The sequence below is a fragment of the Colletotrichum spaethianum genome, assembly GCF_022836535.1.
Source record: "Colletotrichum spaethianum MAFF 239500 DNA, contig40, whole genome shotgun sequence".
NCBI lineage: Eukaryota > Fungi > Ascomycota > Sordariomycetes > Glomerellales > Glomerellaceae > Colletotrichum > Colletotrichum spaethianum.
Genome location: NW_026054810.1, coordinates 271,491 through 289,242, shown reverse-complemented (window position 1 = coordinate 289,242; position 17,752 = coordinate 271,491). Strand labels below are relative to the sequence as shown.

At 57.8% G+C, this 17,752-nt stretch overlaps 4 protein-coding genes across 4 annotated transcripts; 1 reads left to right on the top strand and 3 right to left on the bottom strand.

Annotated features, from left to right (window-relative positions):
• Positions 1-2,425: 2,425 nt before the first annotated feature.
• ColSpa_10939 (uncharacterized protein) lies at positions 2,426-2,995 on the top strand (the record flags this gene model as incomplete). The annotated part of the gene is made up of 1 exon (XM_049277151.1): positions 2,426-2,995. The coding sequence occupies one exon, from the start codon at positions 2,426-2,428 to the stop codon at positions 2,993-2,995; it is 570 nt and encodes a 189-aa protein (XP_049133108.1).
• Positions 2,996-3,540: 545 nt separating this feature from the next.
• Positions 3,541-4,401, bottom strand: ColSpa_10938 (uncharacterized protein; the record flags this gene model as incomplete). The annotated part of the gene is made up of 1 exon (XM_049277150.1): positions 3,541-4,401. The coding sequence occupies one exon, from the start codon at positions 4,399-4,401 to the stop codon at positions 3,541-3,543; it is 861 nt and encodes a 286-aa protein (XP_049133107.1).
• A 1,851-nt stretch (positions 4,402-6,252) lies between these two features.
• Positions 6,253-9,097, bottom strand: ColSpa_10937 (nicotinate catabolism cluster-specific transcription factor; the record flags this gene model as incomplete). The annotated part of the gene is made up of 3 exons (XM_049277149.1): positions 6,253-7,608; positions 7,703-8,632; positions 8,690-9,097. 3 exons carry the CDS (start codon positions 9,095-9,097, stop codon positions 6,253-6,255), a joined length of 2,694 nt encoding a protein of 897 aa, XP_049133106.1.
• A 3,537-nt stretch (positions 9,098-12,634) lies between these two features.
• On the bottom strand, positions 12,635-13,043 carry ColSpa_10936 (uncharacterized protein; the record flags this gene model as incomplete). Its single annotated transcript, XM_049277148.1, has 3 exons — positions 12,635-12,658; positions 12,765-12,866; positions 12,954-13,043. 3 exons carry the CDS (start codon positions 13,041-13,043, stop codon positions 12,635-12,637), a joined length of 216 nt encoding a protein of 71 aa, XP_049133105.1.
• Between the last annotated feature and the right edge of the window lie 4,709 nt (positions 13,044-17,752).

Sequence of the window (17,752 nt, the reverse complement as noted above, 5' to 3'; positions counted from 1 at the left end):
GGGAGGAGGAACAAAGATACCAGACCTGGGCTTGGCCGGCGGCCTACAGGAAGACTCCAGACGTTTGGATGTCACACGCAGGAGAGGCTTGGCGTCGAAAGGACGGTAGGCGGTGAGAGGTCGGCCATCGCTCTTGATGTTGGAGCAGGCGGGAGGAGGATGATATCACTTAGAAGGGCAAATCTTTGCCAACTCAGTCGTAGACGGAGACGCCCGCCGGCCATTGCGGCGTGGAGATGGGGGAGACGACCTCGATGAAGGGACGGAATAATACCAGACGGCCTAACCTGAAGCTCTCCGTGCCTCGGGACCTTGCACTTGTGGGTGATGTGGTGTGTGTGTCTGGACCTTTTGAATGTCTTGTCCTGCTGCGAGTGGTGTAAGCCACCGGGGGCTCGGCCGGTGCTACTCAGGGGTTGTTGTTGGTGGTGGGCGCGGCGGCCAATATTGGCGGTTGTGGACTTGGCAGGCTGCAAGCCGTGATGTTTCTCAAGGCTTGTTTCGTCGAGCATTCCACCATCCTGTGAGGGAGTGGTGTAAGTGTCTTGATTCTGGCGAAGAGGAGGAGCGGTTGCGGCCACGCTCATCAGGTGAGGTTGTACACAAGAGCTGGCTCCCGCGCGCCCAGGATCCAGACGAGAGTCCTATAGAGTGTGAGACGAGACGGAGAAATTGGTGATTGGTTGGACATTTCTTTTGGTGTGTGTGTGTGTGTGTGTGTGTGTGTGTGTGTGTGTGTGTGTGTGTGTGTGTGTGGGGGACGAGGGGTGATGGAGGGGGAAGGGGGATAGGTACGGTACAGGAAGGGCGCGCAGAAGGGTGAGAGGCACGCTACATCCGCACACTAGAAGCCTTGAGAGCCACGGCCCCACCGTGGGCGCCGCGGGGCTGGCTGCGGGGGGAGGGGAGAGGGCCGATGGGAACAAGTCCGGGGCGGTGCCTGCCTGTGGTTTTTCGTTTACCCAGGCTCGTCTTGTTAGTTTTCACGTCCGGTCTTTGGTATCTAGACGACTGCGGCGGGCACTCTGGCATTGGCGATTTTGGGGTGGGAACAAGATGAGGATAGAGAATGTCGTGGGTGGAAAACCGCGTGGTGAGAGAGGGAGAAGGAAGGCGGCGGGCTGACTCGGGCTTGCTTGAGGGGAAGCTGTGTTCGAGGACGCACAACTAACTCGCTAGACGTCAGGCTTTGTGCAGAGCTTTCTGGCTGTCCTGGTAGCAACTGTCCGGGCCTGGGAGGGGGGGAGGCATTGGTGGGGGACAATGCTGGCATGTGAGATGAGAGACCGTCTCAAAGAAAAAGAAGAAGAAAACGCGCGCCAGGCCTGCGGGCAACGGGGCTTGCTGAGATGTGGTTCGGGGGGTTCCTGCCGCGCGCTGCACGGCGGCTTTGATATGTATGAAGCCAAGCTAGGTGGCCGCCTCGAGCGCTGACAAGCTTCGGACGATGGCCCTCCCACGGCCCGGCGGGGCTAGGGGGTTTGGGGGGACAGAGGGGTTTCGGGGGTCCGCGGCCCTGTTCCTGCCCATTGTGAGGTGCAAGAGATTCCGGGGCCAGGTATTCTTCGTTCCGGGCAGGCGTGGGTATGCGAGGCTCTCCGTTCTCAGTCCCGTAAAGACAGAGGGAAAGGACGAGAAGGGCGTCATGTGAGTCCGCGGTCGTCGTCGTCGTCGTCGTCGTCGTCGTTTCCCCAAACCGCCCCGTCGAGGAAAGAAACACGAAGGGGGGGGCCAAGTGCCACTGGAGGTGGAGGCCGAAGTGGAGCCCGCGGTTGTGTAAGTGAGATCGGGGGAAGGGGCGTCTGTTTCTGTCCAGGTACCCTCGCCAAGGCACCTGGCGGAGCTCCTGCAGGAAGCCCAGATACCGCCCCCATCCGAGTGCAGCAGCAGCAACACAGCGGAAAGCCAGAGCTCCCGCCCTGCACGCTCCGTCTCCAGCCGACCGCCCGCATGGCAAGACAGTACACACGGCCGCCAGCTTACTGATTTCGAAGAACGAGCGCGCGAGACAAATGCACCCCCCCCCCGATTGGAGTATCCGAACATAAACTCCCCGCTAGCTCCCACCGCTCCGTCGTTTCTTTTTCCCCCTTCTCCTGCTTCTGCTCTCCTCGTCTGCTGTCCTCCCAAGAAACCGACTACTTATGCCCCCGAACCCCCGCTGCTGTCCTCGACTACCCTCCCGCTACTGCCCCTCCTTCGACTTCGAAACCACCACCACCACCACCACCTCCACCGCCTCGTCACCCCGCTATCCCCATCCTCCGGCCTCGGCTCCCCGCGCTCATCGGCAACGACCCGCGCCCCTCGGCCCCCCGACCGCCACCGCCACCGCCACCGCCGGACGTTCACGGACGGCACCCCCCGACGACGCGAGGTCCTGTTCGTAGGAAAGGAACTGGGCGTCCAGAGATACATTGACGAAATGGCGGGCCGGATCCACCGCGTCACCATGTTCAAGATTGCCGACGAGGGGCAGAAGCAGCAGCTGATTGAGCAGTACAAGGTCCTCGGAAGCTCGCAGAAGAAGGTACGTCCCCGTGGCGACCGTTCCCTTTATACATTGGCACTTGCCTGGGCGGGTGGAGGAGTTAGGCCCGAGGGATTCGACGCCCGGCCCAGAGCGTCCGTCTCTCGGGTTCCCGAGTCCCCGGGTCCGGCCCCACCGTCGCCATCAACCACCCCCCGCTGGATCGCTGATGCAAAACACATTGCAATTGACAACCCCCAAAACACGACGAAAGCTGACCACCGCGCCCCGCAGGACGGAAAGCCCTACATCCTCTCCATGGTCGTCGGCCCCGCCGCCGACGACCCGCGCACCCAGGGCTTCACCGTCGTCGCAAAGACCGAGTTCGCCTCGCTCGATGACATGAAGTACTACGACGACGAGTGCGCCGCCCACGGCGCCCTCAAGGCCTTTGTCAAGGAGAAGCTCACCGTGGGCGGCGTCATGTCCGTCTACTTTGAGCCCCAGATCGTCAACCAGCTATGAGCGCGGGAGATTCCGTCGTCCGATGTTTTTGGGAAAAGGGAAGGGGGGAGGGGGAAAAGGCAATTCTCTGCGCGCGGGGTGGGGTTCCACGATGGGCGGGGACGGTTTGACGAAGCGTTTGGGGCAGACCGGGGCGGGCTGTGCGGCACGGCCACCCCCGCCCCTTTTGGGAATTCTTCTTGTGTCCTCTCTGTCTCGCTGTCTCTCTCAGTCGTATGGGGGTTTTTTTTTCTACCGGCGGGCGAAATGTCAAATACTCCTTGTTGCCGGTTATGGACAGGTATCAAGCTACTTTGCATACATAGAACCCTTCCCCCTCCTAAGGAAACGCGACCATCCTTCCGTCTCCCTCCCGCCCGGCCCTCGTTGCAGACTTTTTCTCTCGTTTTTGTTTTTGACCACTTTCATTTTCGTGTGTGCAAATGACAACCCTTTGAAAAACAAAAGAAAAGACAATACAGACACATGTGAGAACACACACACACACACACACACACACACACACGCACAAAGGCCCGGCCAGCACACGCGCGCGCGCGCGTGGATCACGAGGCGGCAGCGACGGCAGGCGCGGGGGCCGGAGTGGCCGCCGGGGTGGTGGCCGGGGCGGCTACAGCAGCGGCGGCGGCAGCAGCAGCGGCGGGATCCGGGGCGGTCCTCCCCTCGAGGTGGTTCTTGAGGCCGTCCATCCAGGCGGCGAAGCCCGTCTCGAGCTGGCTGACCATGGTGAAGCGCAGGACCTGGGCGAGCGGGCCGTAAAAGGTCTCCCAGCAGCGGTACTCGGTGCCGTTGCCGTCCTCGGTCTCGAGGAACTCCTGGACGCGCTCCGACTTGAGGACAAAGGGCGGCACGAGGCCGCCCGTCTTCCAGCAGACGCGGTAGCCCTTGCGGCCGCGGTGGGCCTCGCCGTTGGCCGAGGCGGCGGCGCGCGTGAACTCCTCGAGCTTGGTGACGACGAGCGCCTGCTTGGTCGTCGTCTTGGCCGGGTCGAGCGTCATGTGCACCTCAAAGGTGACGTGGGTGCCCTCGAGGAGGAGCTCGCCCGGCTGGAGCTTGGCGATGGAGGTCTCGCCCGCGAGCATGGGCGGGACGGCGAGGCCCGAGGGGCGTGAGATGGTGGCGCGCGGCACAAACGTGTTCCAGGTCGGGTAGGTGGCCGGGTTGAGGACGGTGGCGAGGACCGTCGTGGGCTTCACGGCGATGGGCGTCGCGCAGGCAATAGTCAGCACGGCGCCGAGGTCGCCGTGGGACGGCGTGGCGAGGGGGGGCGACACGGGCGTGGGCGTGAGGGAGGTGGGGATGGAGTCGGCGCCCTTGTCGAGGGCCTTGGGCGACTTTGGCTTGAGCTGGTCTGGGAGCTGCTTGATCGAGTCGGGGATCTGGATTCTCTGGCGTATGGCCTCCATGGTTTCGGACGGTGATTATGTAGCGTGGGGTATAAAATAAAATAAAGGGAGGGCGGGAATGGGTATATTGTATGGGGTATCTCTGGGTATAACTGGTGATGAGGATGAAGATGTTGATGGACGGTTGATGTAAAGGATGGAGAAGGTTGAGAGAGAGTGCGGGTATATGAGGGGAAGGTTGGGAGGAAAGTGCGTGCGTGGTGCGTGAGGTAAGGCGGTCGAGGGAGTCGAAAGGAGAAACAGGAGCGATTCAGGTTAACTGTATCAAATGGACGGGATTGGGCTTTAGACTTCCTGGTCTCGTGAGGAGATGCGCGTCATGGGATGAGGGTTGAAGGGTCGAGGGAAATGAGAGAAGAAGAGCTGTGGTATGAGATTGGCCCGAGCGATGCCGTGCGTGCGTGAGTGTGTGAGAGAGCGATGGGGATTGGGAGTCGGTGAGATGAGGGTGAGGGTGAGGGAGAAAGGCGAGCAAATGAAGGCGTGGGTGGTGGTGGCGGTGGTGGTGGGCGATGGGAGCCGCGGCCCGGATCTGTGATGATTTCCTTCGGAGGCGGTTCCAGGCGGCCAAGCGCACCTCCAGCAGTGCCCCCCCCGCATAAGTCCGGGGGTCCTGGGCGGCATCGATGACCCCACTGACAGGGGTTGTTGGTTTCGGCGATTTTATAGCGGAGATCGGCATCGAGGCGGGTCATCCGTCGGGGCCATCATCTACGTGGTAGCTGTGAATTGGTTGACGATGGGAAAAGGGGGCATTGGAAACAGCAAAAAACGAGCTCTGGTCCGCGGGCATCCTGCCACCGCAGAATTCTGCGCTGGGCGCCCAAGTGTGGTTCTTATCGCCCTGTCAATGCCTGTGAAATTGGCTCTGATGCCGACTACTTGGTTCGATGCCACCCACTCCACCCGCCAAACACAAACTCAACAGCAACATCAACAACAGCGCGACGGGCGCCGTTGTACGAATGCTATTATGTATACGTAGCATGGCTGTCGGGACGAAAGCCATCGGGAAGAGACCAGGCGCGAATCATCATTCAACGAACGACATCCGCCTCGCTTTTCCTTTTGCCCTGGCGCAGTTAAGTTCTGGTATGGGGTCCAGGAAGGTCATGGCTCGGAAATGTCGCCCGCAATCGACAAACTCAATCCCGTCCAGCCCCTCGATGTCGGTTTGTCAATGACACGACTCCAAAGTCTCCGAAAAGAACGAGGCAAAGCAGAGCACCCCGTCTTGTAACGAGGTACCTTGGGCGACTCGGATGTCATGGCGGCCAGTGCTGCCAAGGACCACCCTCAGGCCATCATCGTCAGCTTCTCTTCCCTGGAGACGAACAGTACATCTGCTCTCCATGTTGACGCGAGAATAAGCCAGAAAGTCATCTACGTATATAGCTTAGCAATGCTCTCGCGAATCGTCGCAAGGCCAAGGGTGAGTGAGGCTAGTGCTGGGGATGATCTCTGTCTGTCTACCTGTAGGAAAAGACCCGTTCGGGGCATCGTCCAACCCAGTCTACAGAATGGACTTTCCTCTCGAGAGCGACAGCCCGTTTCTCATGGGCCTCCAATCCAGGCCCAGATTCTTCCACGTCAGTGGCTCCTTATTGACTAGTTTTTCCCGACAGACGAATGGTAACGAGCCGATCCAACATCATTGTAGCTGGAAAAAACAAGACAAAATCACTGCGTTGTTATCATGCCCACTTGTGCCTTGACACATAGGTTCGTAAGACTCCTGACCCGCATTGTGGGTCGCAGTTACATGCTCCTCATGGCCATCCCTTTCGCGAACCCGACCGATAATATGTACATTACAATACAGAAACGAGAACCCAGACGTGAACAATGCAGTCAGGTATGGGAGTAGTCTTCGCTCGCCGCCCGAGACGGCCTCCCCGCCGCCCCAGAGCCCAAGTCTTGTAGAAGACTCCTCAGGCTCTCAACTAGGGGCGGCAGCGGCTCCGAGACAACAGGGAAGTTGTGCCGCAAGATGTCCCTCGCAACGGACAGCGCCACGCTCGGATTCGACAGCGACTCAACGCCATCGGCCGGGTTCCCGTTGAGTGTCAGGCCAGGCAAGCCGCGGTCGAGCTGCAAGAACGCCCTCGTCTCGCGGTTCTCTTCCGAGTCCATGAGGATGTATGCAGAATTGGGCTTGCCACCAGTGCCGTTGCCCGTCTCCTGATCCGAGCCTTGTCTGGGTGACGAGCAGGAGAGCAATCCGTATGCCCAGAGAGTGAGAGAGGCATAGTATACTGCGATGGCGTTGAACTCGCGCAGAGAGGCAGGCGGGAGCTGTCGCGCGTGGTGAATGATCTGGCCAGCATGCCAGATGGCGTAGCGGGCTTCGGATGTTTTCACCCAGCTTTCTTCCAGGCTGCTGGAAACCCTGCGAGCCTCGTCTTCGCCCGCCTTGCCCGCAAATGTGTGCAGGACGTCAGAGGAGACGTGGAGGAGCATCATGAGCACCTCCGACATAACAGCAAGCTGCGCCGTCGGTCGTTTGGATGTGAGAATCATGGTCGAAAAGTCATTGAGATCACGGTACAGCTCTTGATACTGTGTTTTGAGCCAGAGGCGGTGGGTTGCGTTTCTCCTGTTCGAGATCCCGTCCGCGTAGAATTTGATTGCCTCGCGATATGCCGATATCTGGCCCCAGTATCCATGCAGGAGGGCCATGTAGCAGAGTTCCGTGTCGACCAGCTGCTCAAACTCGTCAAGAATTTCGGTGCAGTGCATGATCTCCGACACCCGAGGGATAACGCGGTCAGGTGCAGCATTGATTTTCGCCAGGTACAGGCTTCTCCATTGCTCCGCAGATCGGGCTCGCCACAGATCACGGGAGGCCGGAAGGCTGAAATTGAGCTCGGTGTACGACATCAACGGATTCTTGCAAAACCCAATGGATGTTTGTATGTCGTGGAAGAAGATGTGCAGAACAAGCCGTTTGTAGGATTCGCGTTTGGCAAACTTGCGCCACTTGGAGTCCAGCACGTCGGGAGGGTCTGCGAGCGTCGGAATCATTGCTGGTGAGTCTGGTGGGGCCGAGAAGTTCCCTGCGCGCCTGAGCATGGTCATGGGAGGTTGCAAGAAGCTTTCTGCTATCTCCATTTTCCTCTTGAACCCGCTCCAGATACCTATGTCCAGATTGAGCATGAAGGCCTGGAGCGCTTCGAGGTCTCTTGTGAAGGTATTCGAACCTTCGAACTGCGCGCTGTATCAGCAACTCTCTCTCTCCACGTATCAGGAATCAATTGCCTTGCTGTTGGCCGAAGCTGAAAGCAAGCCCAAGATCACGTACCAAATCCGCCAGCCCGAGTCGCAGAACTTCGTGGAGTGAGAATCCGAACTGCCAGACCGCCGGGATGGAAATGTACGTCGCACCACTCGACAGGATGCCGGCGACCAGCTCAGGTATCGCCTTTGTGGCATCAAAAGTCGCCAGATGAATCCAGCTATCGCTCTGGTGCTCGTCATGAATAAAGTGAGCCTGAACGAGGTAGTTCAGGAGATCCAAAGACGGGAAGGACGGGGTGCGTGGACGTGCGCCCTTTTGCACCGTGCTAGCCACCACCATGGCCAGGATGCTGTCTCTCGACGAAGGGGTCATTTTGAGCTTGGTCCCCGGAGTACTGATAAGTTTGTCAAAAGCAGGGGAGTTCGTAAAGGTGCCGTCGTCCAGGGTGAGCCGCTCCTTGTCTTGAGGAGACGCGTACTGAAGAGCGTAGTCCTGCGGGCCTGGCTCCCACAGCCAGGGCGACCGTTTGAAGGCGGCGTGTGCCTTCGAAGCGTTCCGCGTATTCGACTTTGACCGGCTCGTCGTGGTGGACTCGGGAGTCTGGTTCATCTCGGGTTGCGGAATGGTTATGGCGTCGAAGTTTAGGTCCCACGAGGAAAAGTCCATGTCCTGGAAGTAGTTGTGTACCGGGTTGAAGTTGCTGATGTCGTCCATGATCAGGTCGATGACGGGGTTCGGAAAGCCATCACCCATGAACGAGGATGCATCTATTTCGTGGGTCATGTCGGGATGCGGGGGCATGAGTGCCATCTTGGAGCCGGCGTACGTCGAGCCGGAGCCCATGCCGCCGTTCATGTCGAGGCTCTGATGCATCGTAGATGTTTCAGAGGGCGTTGAGATGCCGTCGATGGATGATCGGTTCGGATGTGTGCGCTTCGAGGGAACTTCGCATGGCAGGTTCTTGGAGCGACAGCGAGAGCACGGCTTGGCGTCCTAGGGTTGGGCGTCAGTATTGTCATCAGGATACGGCGTGGTCCAGGCGGTGTTTACCTCGCATTTCGACTTGGAAGCGGCACAGTTCAGGCATGCCTCGGCGGCGCGGTCGCTTCTCCGTATGAAGGTCCTGCCCTTGCCTGTGTTGTCGCGGTCGTGAGTGGTCTCGTGGCGGGTGAGGAGGTCAGCCCGGTTGAAGCGTTTGGGACATCGGGAGCATTGGTAGGGGCGGGCGTTCTCGTGGGAACGCAGGTGCCGTGTCAGATGGTCGGCTCGCTCGTAGACTCTCCTGCATATGTGGCAGACGTGTGTCGCGGATGGTGAGGCTTCGGAGGTGCTCAGCTTGCGCTTCCCGAGGTGTTGAGGTGGAGGTTGGGCGGGCTCTTTCGGGAGGTCCGGCGGGGAGTAGAGTGGGTTAAGCATGTCAGAGCCGGCGGCATCGCAAAGGATGTCGATGCCGTTCATGTTACATACGGCGGCAGGCGGGCGGGATGTAGGAAGGGGGGACGGGGCCGATGTGCGTTATTGAGTTGAATTGGTGATGGCTGTAGAAACTCTTTGGCGCAGGTCTTGCGATGACAGCGGCACCAGGGGCATTGGGCACCGGGAAGTGGCGGGGGGGTTTGTTTAGGACGACAACACCGTGAAGCGCGCGGTCGGGCTCGACGGGACTCTAGGGGGGGGGACAAGCCGCGAGTGGGCAGGGCAAGAAACAGTGAACGGCGGGCACGGCAATTGGACCCTGGCGATTGAGCAAAGGTACTGTCGCGCAGAGTTGCGTATGACGAGGTACCTACCTTTTCGAGCTGGCACTCGCTTATCCCCGGGTGTTTTTGCGGGGTTGTTTGGGACACCAAACCAAGACAGGTCAAGACTTCCCCGATGGGAAACCGGCGCCGTTGGATTCCCCCCAGCCGTGGTTGGCTGGCTGGCAGGTGCCGGTTCATGCTGAGAAGAGAGGGCTTGACGGTACGCGGTGCGCGTGTGCACGCATCCAGAGTCTAAACTTGAACACTTTGCGCAGCCCCCTATAGAAGCTACCGGTATATGCCTCGAGTCGCAACCCCAGGTCATGTCGGCCGGGCTCGCAACTGTTTCTCCTCAGTGGAGCCCGCGACCCGCATTGGCAAACATGAGGCGGTTGAGACAGGAAGAAGGAATGCCTCGAGGGAAGAAAGCTAGCGACGTTGACAATCGTATGCCACAGCCCTGCGATCTGATCTGGATCGTCGCGGTGTGCTGGTAATCAACCAAGATTTGATGATGCCGGACAAGATCCCGGAACGGACCAGGGAAGACGGAAGGCCATCGACGCTGAGCACGAGTGACAAGGGGCGACATGCTGCAGTGCCAAGATAGGCATTTCGATGAGACTTGAAACATGCTGTTGATTGCTTGAGCCTCAGTTGCAGCATCTAGCATTAAGCCGGACAGGGCTGAAGTGGCCATGGCTCTCGAAAAGCAAGGTGAGACGAGTGAGTAAACAGACGCCACGACTCAGGAGTCGTCCCCGGCGTCGGGTACCGCCAGTTGCTTTTCGCAGGCCTACCTACCGCTTTTCCACAACTGACTGTAAGAGCCAGCTTGATGTCACTCACGTCTCTCACCCCGGATGGGCGAGTGTCGCTCGGGTCCCGTAAAGGGCCCGTCTGTCCAGCCACGCGATGTTGTGCGGCGAAACCGAACAATCCGAACAATAAAGTTTGGTTTGGGCAGTGCCCCCGAGGGTACCTGCCCGGCAGGCAGTACGGCCGCTGTTTCCATCGAACGGGGTGAGAGGGGATTGAATTAAAGTAATTGGCAGGGCCCTGCATTACACTAGGTGCAGTATGGTCGAGGCTTCAACCTGTTTGTGGATTTCACTTCTCGCTTCAAGACTTGACCTGCGCAGCGCTTTCAAGGCACGCTCAGCCGGGGGGAGCCCAGGTTTCTCGCACAAGGGGCTTGACATTGGCAGGCCAGCCCTCGTCTCAGAGATGGAACGAACGTGTCTTAACTCGCCAAAGCTAGGCCCCCCAAACCCCGTGGGAGGGTTCGCAGCAGAGGAGGATGCCAAGAGGGCAAGGCTCTCCTTGGCCATGGGGCACCTGCTTGCGATGAATGAGTGAGTGAGTGCTTGCTTGCTTCATGGGCTGAGATGGGAGGAACACGGTGAAGAAGAAGCATGTGGTAGCTTAGGTAGAGAGCAGCGCGCGGCCCTGGGCCAATCGGCGGGCTCGACATCCCCCCCGGGCTGCAGTTTCCTTCTGCATCACCTGCGCTTGCTGATGAAAGATGCCATGGGTCGCAGAAGTTGTCAATTCTCAAATTCTGCGCATGGCAGCTTCAATCAAACTTTGCTTTTTCCTTTCCTTTTTCTCTCTGCCCTTCCACACTTGCTCCCCGCTGTTCCTTCTGCCAGGCTACCACACAGCCCACGTCTTCCACATCCCTCCGAAACTAACGGTGAACAAGCCAAGCCTCGTCCTTTCACACTGGGTGTATTAGCCGCTGGACTCTCACACACTCTCACACACTCTCACACACTCACACACTCTCACTCACACACACACACACACACACACACACACTCTCTCTCTCTCTCTCTCTCTCTCTCTCTCTCTCTCTCTCTCTCTCTCTCTCTCTCTTTCGCACGCGCGTTCTGCACAGGCGTTTCCTACATAGTGGAGCGTCGTAAGACGTCGACTCCCTCACGTACCCTGCAGACCGTTTGGTGTAACGAGCCAGGCCCAGCTCCGAGCTCCAGCAGTGGCTGTCAGTGGAACCGTAGAACCGGGACCGATTGGACTGATTGTAAACATCTCGACATACACAGGCCGACGGTTGCCGTGCACCACCGCTGTTTTCGGCCGCGATACTCCGTACCGAGATCGCCTCCCTGTTGAAGGCGTCATGTCCGTCGGTCGCCGCTACAGCCATAACCAGATGCATGCAAATTCATAGTAGTTCCCGGGACCTGCGCCGCCCTGCGGAACGACTTGTGATGATTCAAGGTCCCGCAGTGCCTGCAGCTCGCAACTTTGTGCCAAATCCGGAAATTCCATTGACACGGCCAACTGTCAGGTTTCTGCCCGGCGCCATGTCATCAAGATTCAAAAGTCAAGTCGGGGTCGAGGCTACCACATGATACCACGCTCTCCGCACTAGGCAGGATACAACAGACCTCGTTGCTTTTCCACCCATCGTCTCTTTCCCCTTCCTAACCGCGATGCCACCTCGATCTTGACCGATAGACCCTTCAGGGGGTCGGCCTCCACCCATGCAGCTGCAGCAGGCATTGCAGCCAAATCGTCGCAGATGCGGGCTCGACAGCAACCAATCCAACACTTCCGGCCCTATCTCCGAGCAAAGCACCTCCTGTGCTCCTCCCGACCGTGTCGCGATCGGAGCCGCGCGGTGTGCTCCGATCCAATGTTCGCCATGCACTTGTTGGCCTGCATCCACGCCATCAGTGGTTCCGAGATCGATGAGGAGGGGGGGAGTCTGCGCACATGGGGGGTTACCGCAGTCGTATCCTTCTCCGCACACCTACGTCGACCACCGGCCTCCAAGGGTCAAACAAGCGACGAATGGCCTTCGGGGCGAACACGGAACTTATTCTTGTTGTTGTACGTCTCTATACTGTAAATCCGAAAGCAACCATCACCAGATGGCTATCATTACAGTTCCTAACTCCTCCCCAAACTTCAAGTCCCAGGCGCCGGTTGTGGTATGCCATGTTGTTTTCTGTTTGTCGTCCCGCCCGATTCTACCCCTCCAGTTGCGCAAACCGATCTGAAAATCGGACAGACATGGCTCGTTAACATTACAGGGCCAGTACCCAGATTGGCCCACCCAGTTGTTTTGATCTGCCCCCTTTTTCCCCATTCCCTCACAAAGGAAAAAATAATGAAAATGGAATCCTCCTAGTCGAGCAGACCCTCTGTTGTCTTGCCCGCAACCCCTCATTCTCTAGCTCTCGTGTGTCGCCGTTCGCCGTTGTCCCAGGGTATCGTTATAGTTTTAGTGGTTCCCGTTCTCGTATCGCTGTCCAAGCAACATGACTCCTGATCAGGGGAATTTGGGCCTCTTCAAGGAGTCAGCCTCACCGCCACAACCCAATATGCCGTAGCAAGAAGTTGAAGAAACTCACATGAACTGGCTTAGCCGCAGGGGGTGCCGCAGTAGCCGCACTCTTTTCCGGGTAGTACCCACACCTCTTTACCTGAGGCATGGCACGTAGGGCATCGAATGCCTGGGAGAAGATGCTGCCACAAAGGTTAGTTTTTTTTGGTGGTTTTTTTGCCATGTGTGGAAGTGGAGTGCAGCCATGCACACTCACCTGTTTCAAACCGCTCTTGGACGACGACGATGGCTTCTGCTGGGTTCGGGAAGCGGCCTTGTCGACCTGATATTGCGTTGAGCAGACCATGGTGGCGGGATGTAGGAGTGAAGATGGTTGTTGGGTAGTTAGAAGATCCGGTTCTCGAGTTGTGTGGCTGTGGTGGGGGGTTCCGGAGCTTTTCAAGTTGGGGTGCGAACGTGGTGCTTCAAACGAGGCTTTGGACTCTTGTTGATGTGCGTTGATGGTGATCTGGACGAGGCAAAGCTCAAGGCGGCACCCGTGGACTCTTATACTTTGGTGTTCCCTTTGAACTTGCACGACGAGGACAAAGCACTGGGCTAGTTGGGCGGGCAAATCTGGCAAGGACCAGGTAGGCAGTGCGAGGGAGTAGAGCTCAAGCGGGAGCGGATGTTCCAAGTCCCTGCTCTTGTTACTAGTGCAAGAAGAAAATATGGCAGTGCCATCTGATAATAATTAATCGGCGAACAACCGGCGGAAGGCCACCAACAGCAACAACAGTAGCAAGCAAAAGAAACCAAAAAAAAAAAGCAGGTCGGTAGGCCGGTACAGTGCAGACGGCACATATCACATTCTGGTGCGGGACTAGCAGAGACCCCCGGAGGCGTATCAGTGGCAGTTCAGCGATGGACGATGGTGGCGTGAACTAAGTTACCAGGATCCCGTATACTAACTACTACATCGACCTGCCTGGCAAGGATGGACAATGGGGGAACGTATCCTGGACGACTCTCTTCGAAGGGTGGGGTGGGCCAGGCCTCGGGTGATGGCTGAAGAATTGTTCATCGGGAGCCAGCGTACCTAGGTATGTATGTGTGTATGTGTGTGTGTGAGGGAGTGGGTGTACATGCATCGCAACTATGTCTCTCTTTTCTTTCTCGCCGGATGGTTTCTTAGTCTTGGCAGGTGTTTCCTGGCTTTTGGGGATTCGGGGATTTGTGTGAGTAAGACGGCGCGCTATGCCTTGTCGTCGGGATTTTTATTTCATTTTTTTTTATCTTATTTCACATTTTGTTTCTTGTCGAGGTGAGACAGAGTTGACCCAGCTTAAGCCCAAGTCAGCGCCCGAGTCTGAGGGCGGTACACGGCAGTTTTTGGCGAGGGCCGGCTTGTTGAGGCACGTTGCAACTTCGCGGCTGGCGGCGGTGCTTCCGGGGTTGAGTCCGTTCGGTTCTTCTTTGTTGGAACGGGCACACAAGGCAAAGCAACGCGGAAGCAGTGGAAAGCAAAGTGAGGCCAGCGCTATGATGCCCGTCTACGTAGGTACCGGTACCCCATTCCGTTCGATCCCTCCTCTAACGTACACCCATCAACCCCCCCCCCCACCCCTTTTCCAATCCGATCCCCATGCCCCTGGGCCGCTCATTGGCCCCTGGTAGGCAGTCGATCGAAAGGCTACTGCAGCAGGGGTCGGGCAGGGAGCGAGCAGAAGAAGAACCCAGACCAGTGGATGTTCCAGAGCTCTGTTCGATCTGCCCCAGGATTCGCCCGGGGGATTTCTTCTGGCTGCGACTTTTGCGGCAAAGCCGTGGTGATTGTTCACCAGGCATGGAAGGATCGCGAGGTTCCTCCCACAGCTCTGGTACGCACGTAAGGGCGGAGAGGGCGTGCCTGTACGTACATTGCAGACTTGCTACCGATGTCATGAGCCCAAGGATCCCTACATACTATGTACTTGGACTACGTCCAGCCGGCGGCCAACGAACCCTGCAGAACTGGTGTAGCCTCCTCTCTCCCCGAATCGACGTGGGAGGCTCAAACGGCGCCGCCCCCATGCTCGGATGCCGTTCTTCTTCTTCTGCACTTTCCTTTTCGCGCGCAGAGGCTTTTGAAGAGGAGATCAGAAGACCAAGTCAGCTCCAGCGGTGAATGACGAAACGTTGATGGCGGAAGTGCAATACTTGGCAACCCGAACATCACGTTGACTCGGCAGACAGACAGGATGAAGGAGGGGGGGGAAGAGGCCGAAAGGCGAACGACGCTTGCCCAAGGCTGGGGTGTGTTTGCCTTTTCCCTTCATATCGTGCGCACGTCGTTACATTCGTAGTTGCGATGCGAGCAAGATAGCGACGCAGGACTAGCAGCGGCGCACCATTTTGAGTTTACAGCATCTCCGGTTCGCACGTCGTTGGCGTCGCTGCACGTAATAGCGATGGCTTAGGGCCGCTTTCTGGACTCGGACTACTGCGAGGAGAGATCCAATGAGAGGCGACATATGGCGATCGGAAAAGTTGAGACGGCAATGGGGAAACGAGGAAGATGCTTGCTTTGAGCGACTGACAGCACCCAGCGCCGCGTCCGAGAGTCGAGACTACCTTGGACTACGGCGTGCCGGGCGATTGAGGCGACGGTCCCCGTCGTCAAGGACGAGAAGGTACTATCCAATTCTGTCTACATGCTAAATGGCGACGGCGGCAGGATGTGCTTCCTTACCATCGGAAGACCGATCGTCGTTATTGTTTGCTTTCCGGGAAGTCAATGCGCTTATTCAGGAGGGGCGGATCGGGGGAGAAATTGGCAGGTCGGTTTGAGCCTGATTGAAATATCTCGAGTTACCATTTCTTATGAGCCGTCGGACGAGCTGGACATTGACAAAATAGGGTTTGGGACGAGGAAAGCAAATCAAACAAGGCACTGCGATCCCAGCCTCGTCAACGTCGGATGGCCCTATTGGCCACACGGGGGCTGAGGGACGCCCTTCCGGGGCCCCGGGAGGAGGAAAGGGGGGACTTTATCGCGGCTGGCGCTGTCGTACTCACCGTGGTTGCGGCCGGCGACAGCCCGATTGGGTGGTTTCGTCTACACCCCAAGCACACGCAAACTCTCGACTGCTACGCCCTTTTGTCTCCTCCTCTTGCTCACAACTCGCCATTTTCAAACCAATCTCAGTCACATTCGCACTCACACCAACGCACCTCCTCGCCGGGGGCGGTTGTGATGGTTGAACCAGCATCCCTATGGATCTTGCAACCGCTCTCGATGGCGGGCTGATGATGCGCGGGTGCGCATCTCTGGCCCACCCCTTTCTCCTCCCCTCCCCTACCATTCCACCTGCCCCCCCCCCCCCCCCCCCCCCCCCCCCCCCCCCCCCCCCCCCCCCCCCCCCCTGGTGCCAGGCTAAGATGTTCCCAGATCTGATACCCACTTCGCACATGAACCCATCGTCGCGCATCCAATTGTGTCGCCTTGATCGATGCGTTCCTTTTTGGTTCTGTCACTTCTCTGAAAGATACCGCGTGCTCCGTCATGCTGTGTAATACATGATCTCTCAAAGAGTTACCCGCTTGGGCTCATTGGTTTGAGCTGAACATCGACACCTTACCTCAGCCCGTCGTACCCCCGAGGGGCCCTCCCTTCCTTGCCCAATACGTACTGCGCCTCGCCTATGTATCGTTATTCTGGTCCTCTTTCTGTCATCGAAGGGACGTTTCACCTGTCAGCACAAACGGTCAGACCAGGCGCCAGGCGCCTGGGCTGGAAGGGGTGCAGCTGGCACGCAGCTCGGCTCACCTCAGCTCGTTTCTGACATGAAAGACGGCTCGATATACCGGTACACCCATGGCGACTGCTTCGCATGCCGGTCGCTTTGATTCTTGCGAGGCAATATCCGCCGGAGAAAAACAAAAGGGAGAGGGATGCGAGAGAGGGGCCGCGGCAATGAAGACGAAGCACAGAAGGAGCTGATTCCATGCTTCTTTTTGCGCCAGGGCAAGGAATACATACATCGGGGGTGAGTGACATTGCGAGGTACAACCAACGGCGTCGAAATATGAGTAGAGAGGGGAGGGAAGCAAAAGTACACACAGCATATCCACCGCATCCACCTCCACGCACACGCACACGCACACGCACACACACTCTCCTTCTCCCATGCGCCTTTGCTCCTGCATCGCATCGTATCTCGCAGGCCCACGTCGGGTATTACAAGTGTACGTACCACCCAAGAGTGCTTGAAGCAGGCAAGGTACCTCACGATCCGGGGTCGAGTGACCCTGATGAGTGAGATACGGCGGGAAGACGTTCCTTGTGTCAGGTGCTGGTTGCTCTCGTTGTGGGTTCCCATCTGGTTCCATGTAAGAGGAAACAGACACACAGAAGCATACGCAGTACACAAACAGTGGATCTCCGATGGCTGGATCCAAGACCTCGAGCAAACATCAACGCCATCCCATCCCCCGCCCACTCATTCACTTCACCTTTTTTTCTTATTTTTTTTTCCTCTAATGGAACTTCCTTTCTGTCCCTCTGCTCAAACACCTTCCACTCCTTCCCACCGTGCAAACGTACGATTAGGGAACCCCCAAAGCAGGCTTCACATACACACACATATTGCAAACTCCCGACAACAACCACCGCCTCACCCCTCCTGCGCTGCTTTTCGAGTTTTGGGGGGGTTTCTTTCCTGTCCTTGCGATGGACGATGCAAATCCACCATGGTTTCTTTTCCCTGGCGAGTCCAAGTTCGCGTTTGGTTCAACCCCCCCCCCCCCCCCCCCCCCCCCCCCAAAAAAAAAAAAATAGTCTCCACTTAGTGTTGCCATCCGCTTTCTTTTCTCAGCCCCTGCTCCACGGTTCCCTTGCTCGGAATTGCTTTTTCTCATATTCCCTCTCTTCCCAACCATGGGTCCTTTAGCGTGCCATTCTGCAACAACTCGGTCACGCATCGATCGAGCAGGGCCATGAGCTCTTTCCGCATAGAGGGTAACGGTGTGCTGGGGGACCTGTCCACATTGCTCGCGGCCACGCCTGGGAAGCAACATGAACCACCATACACCTGC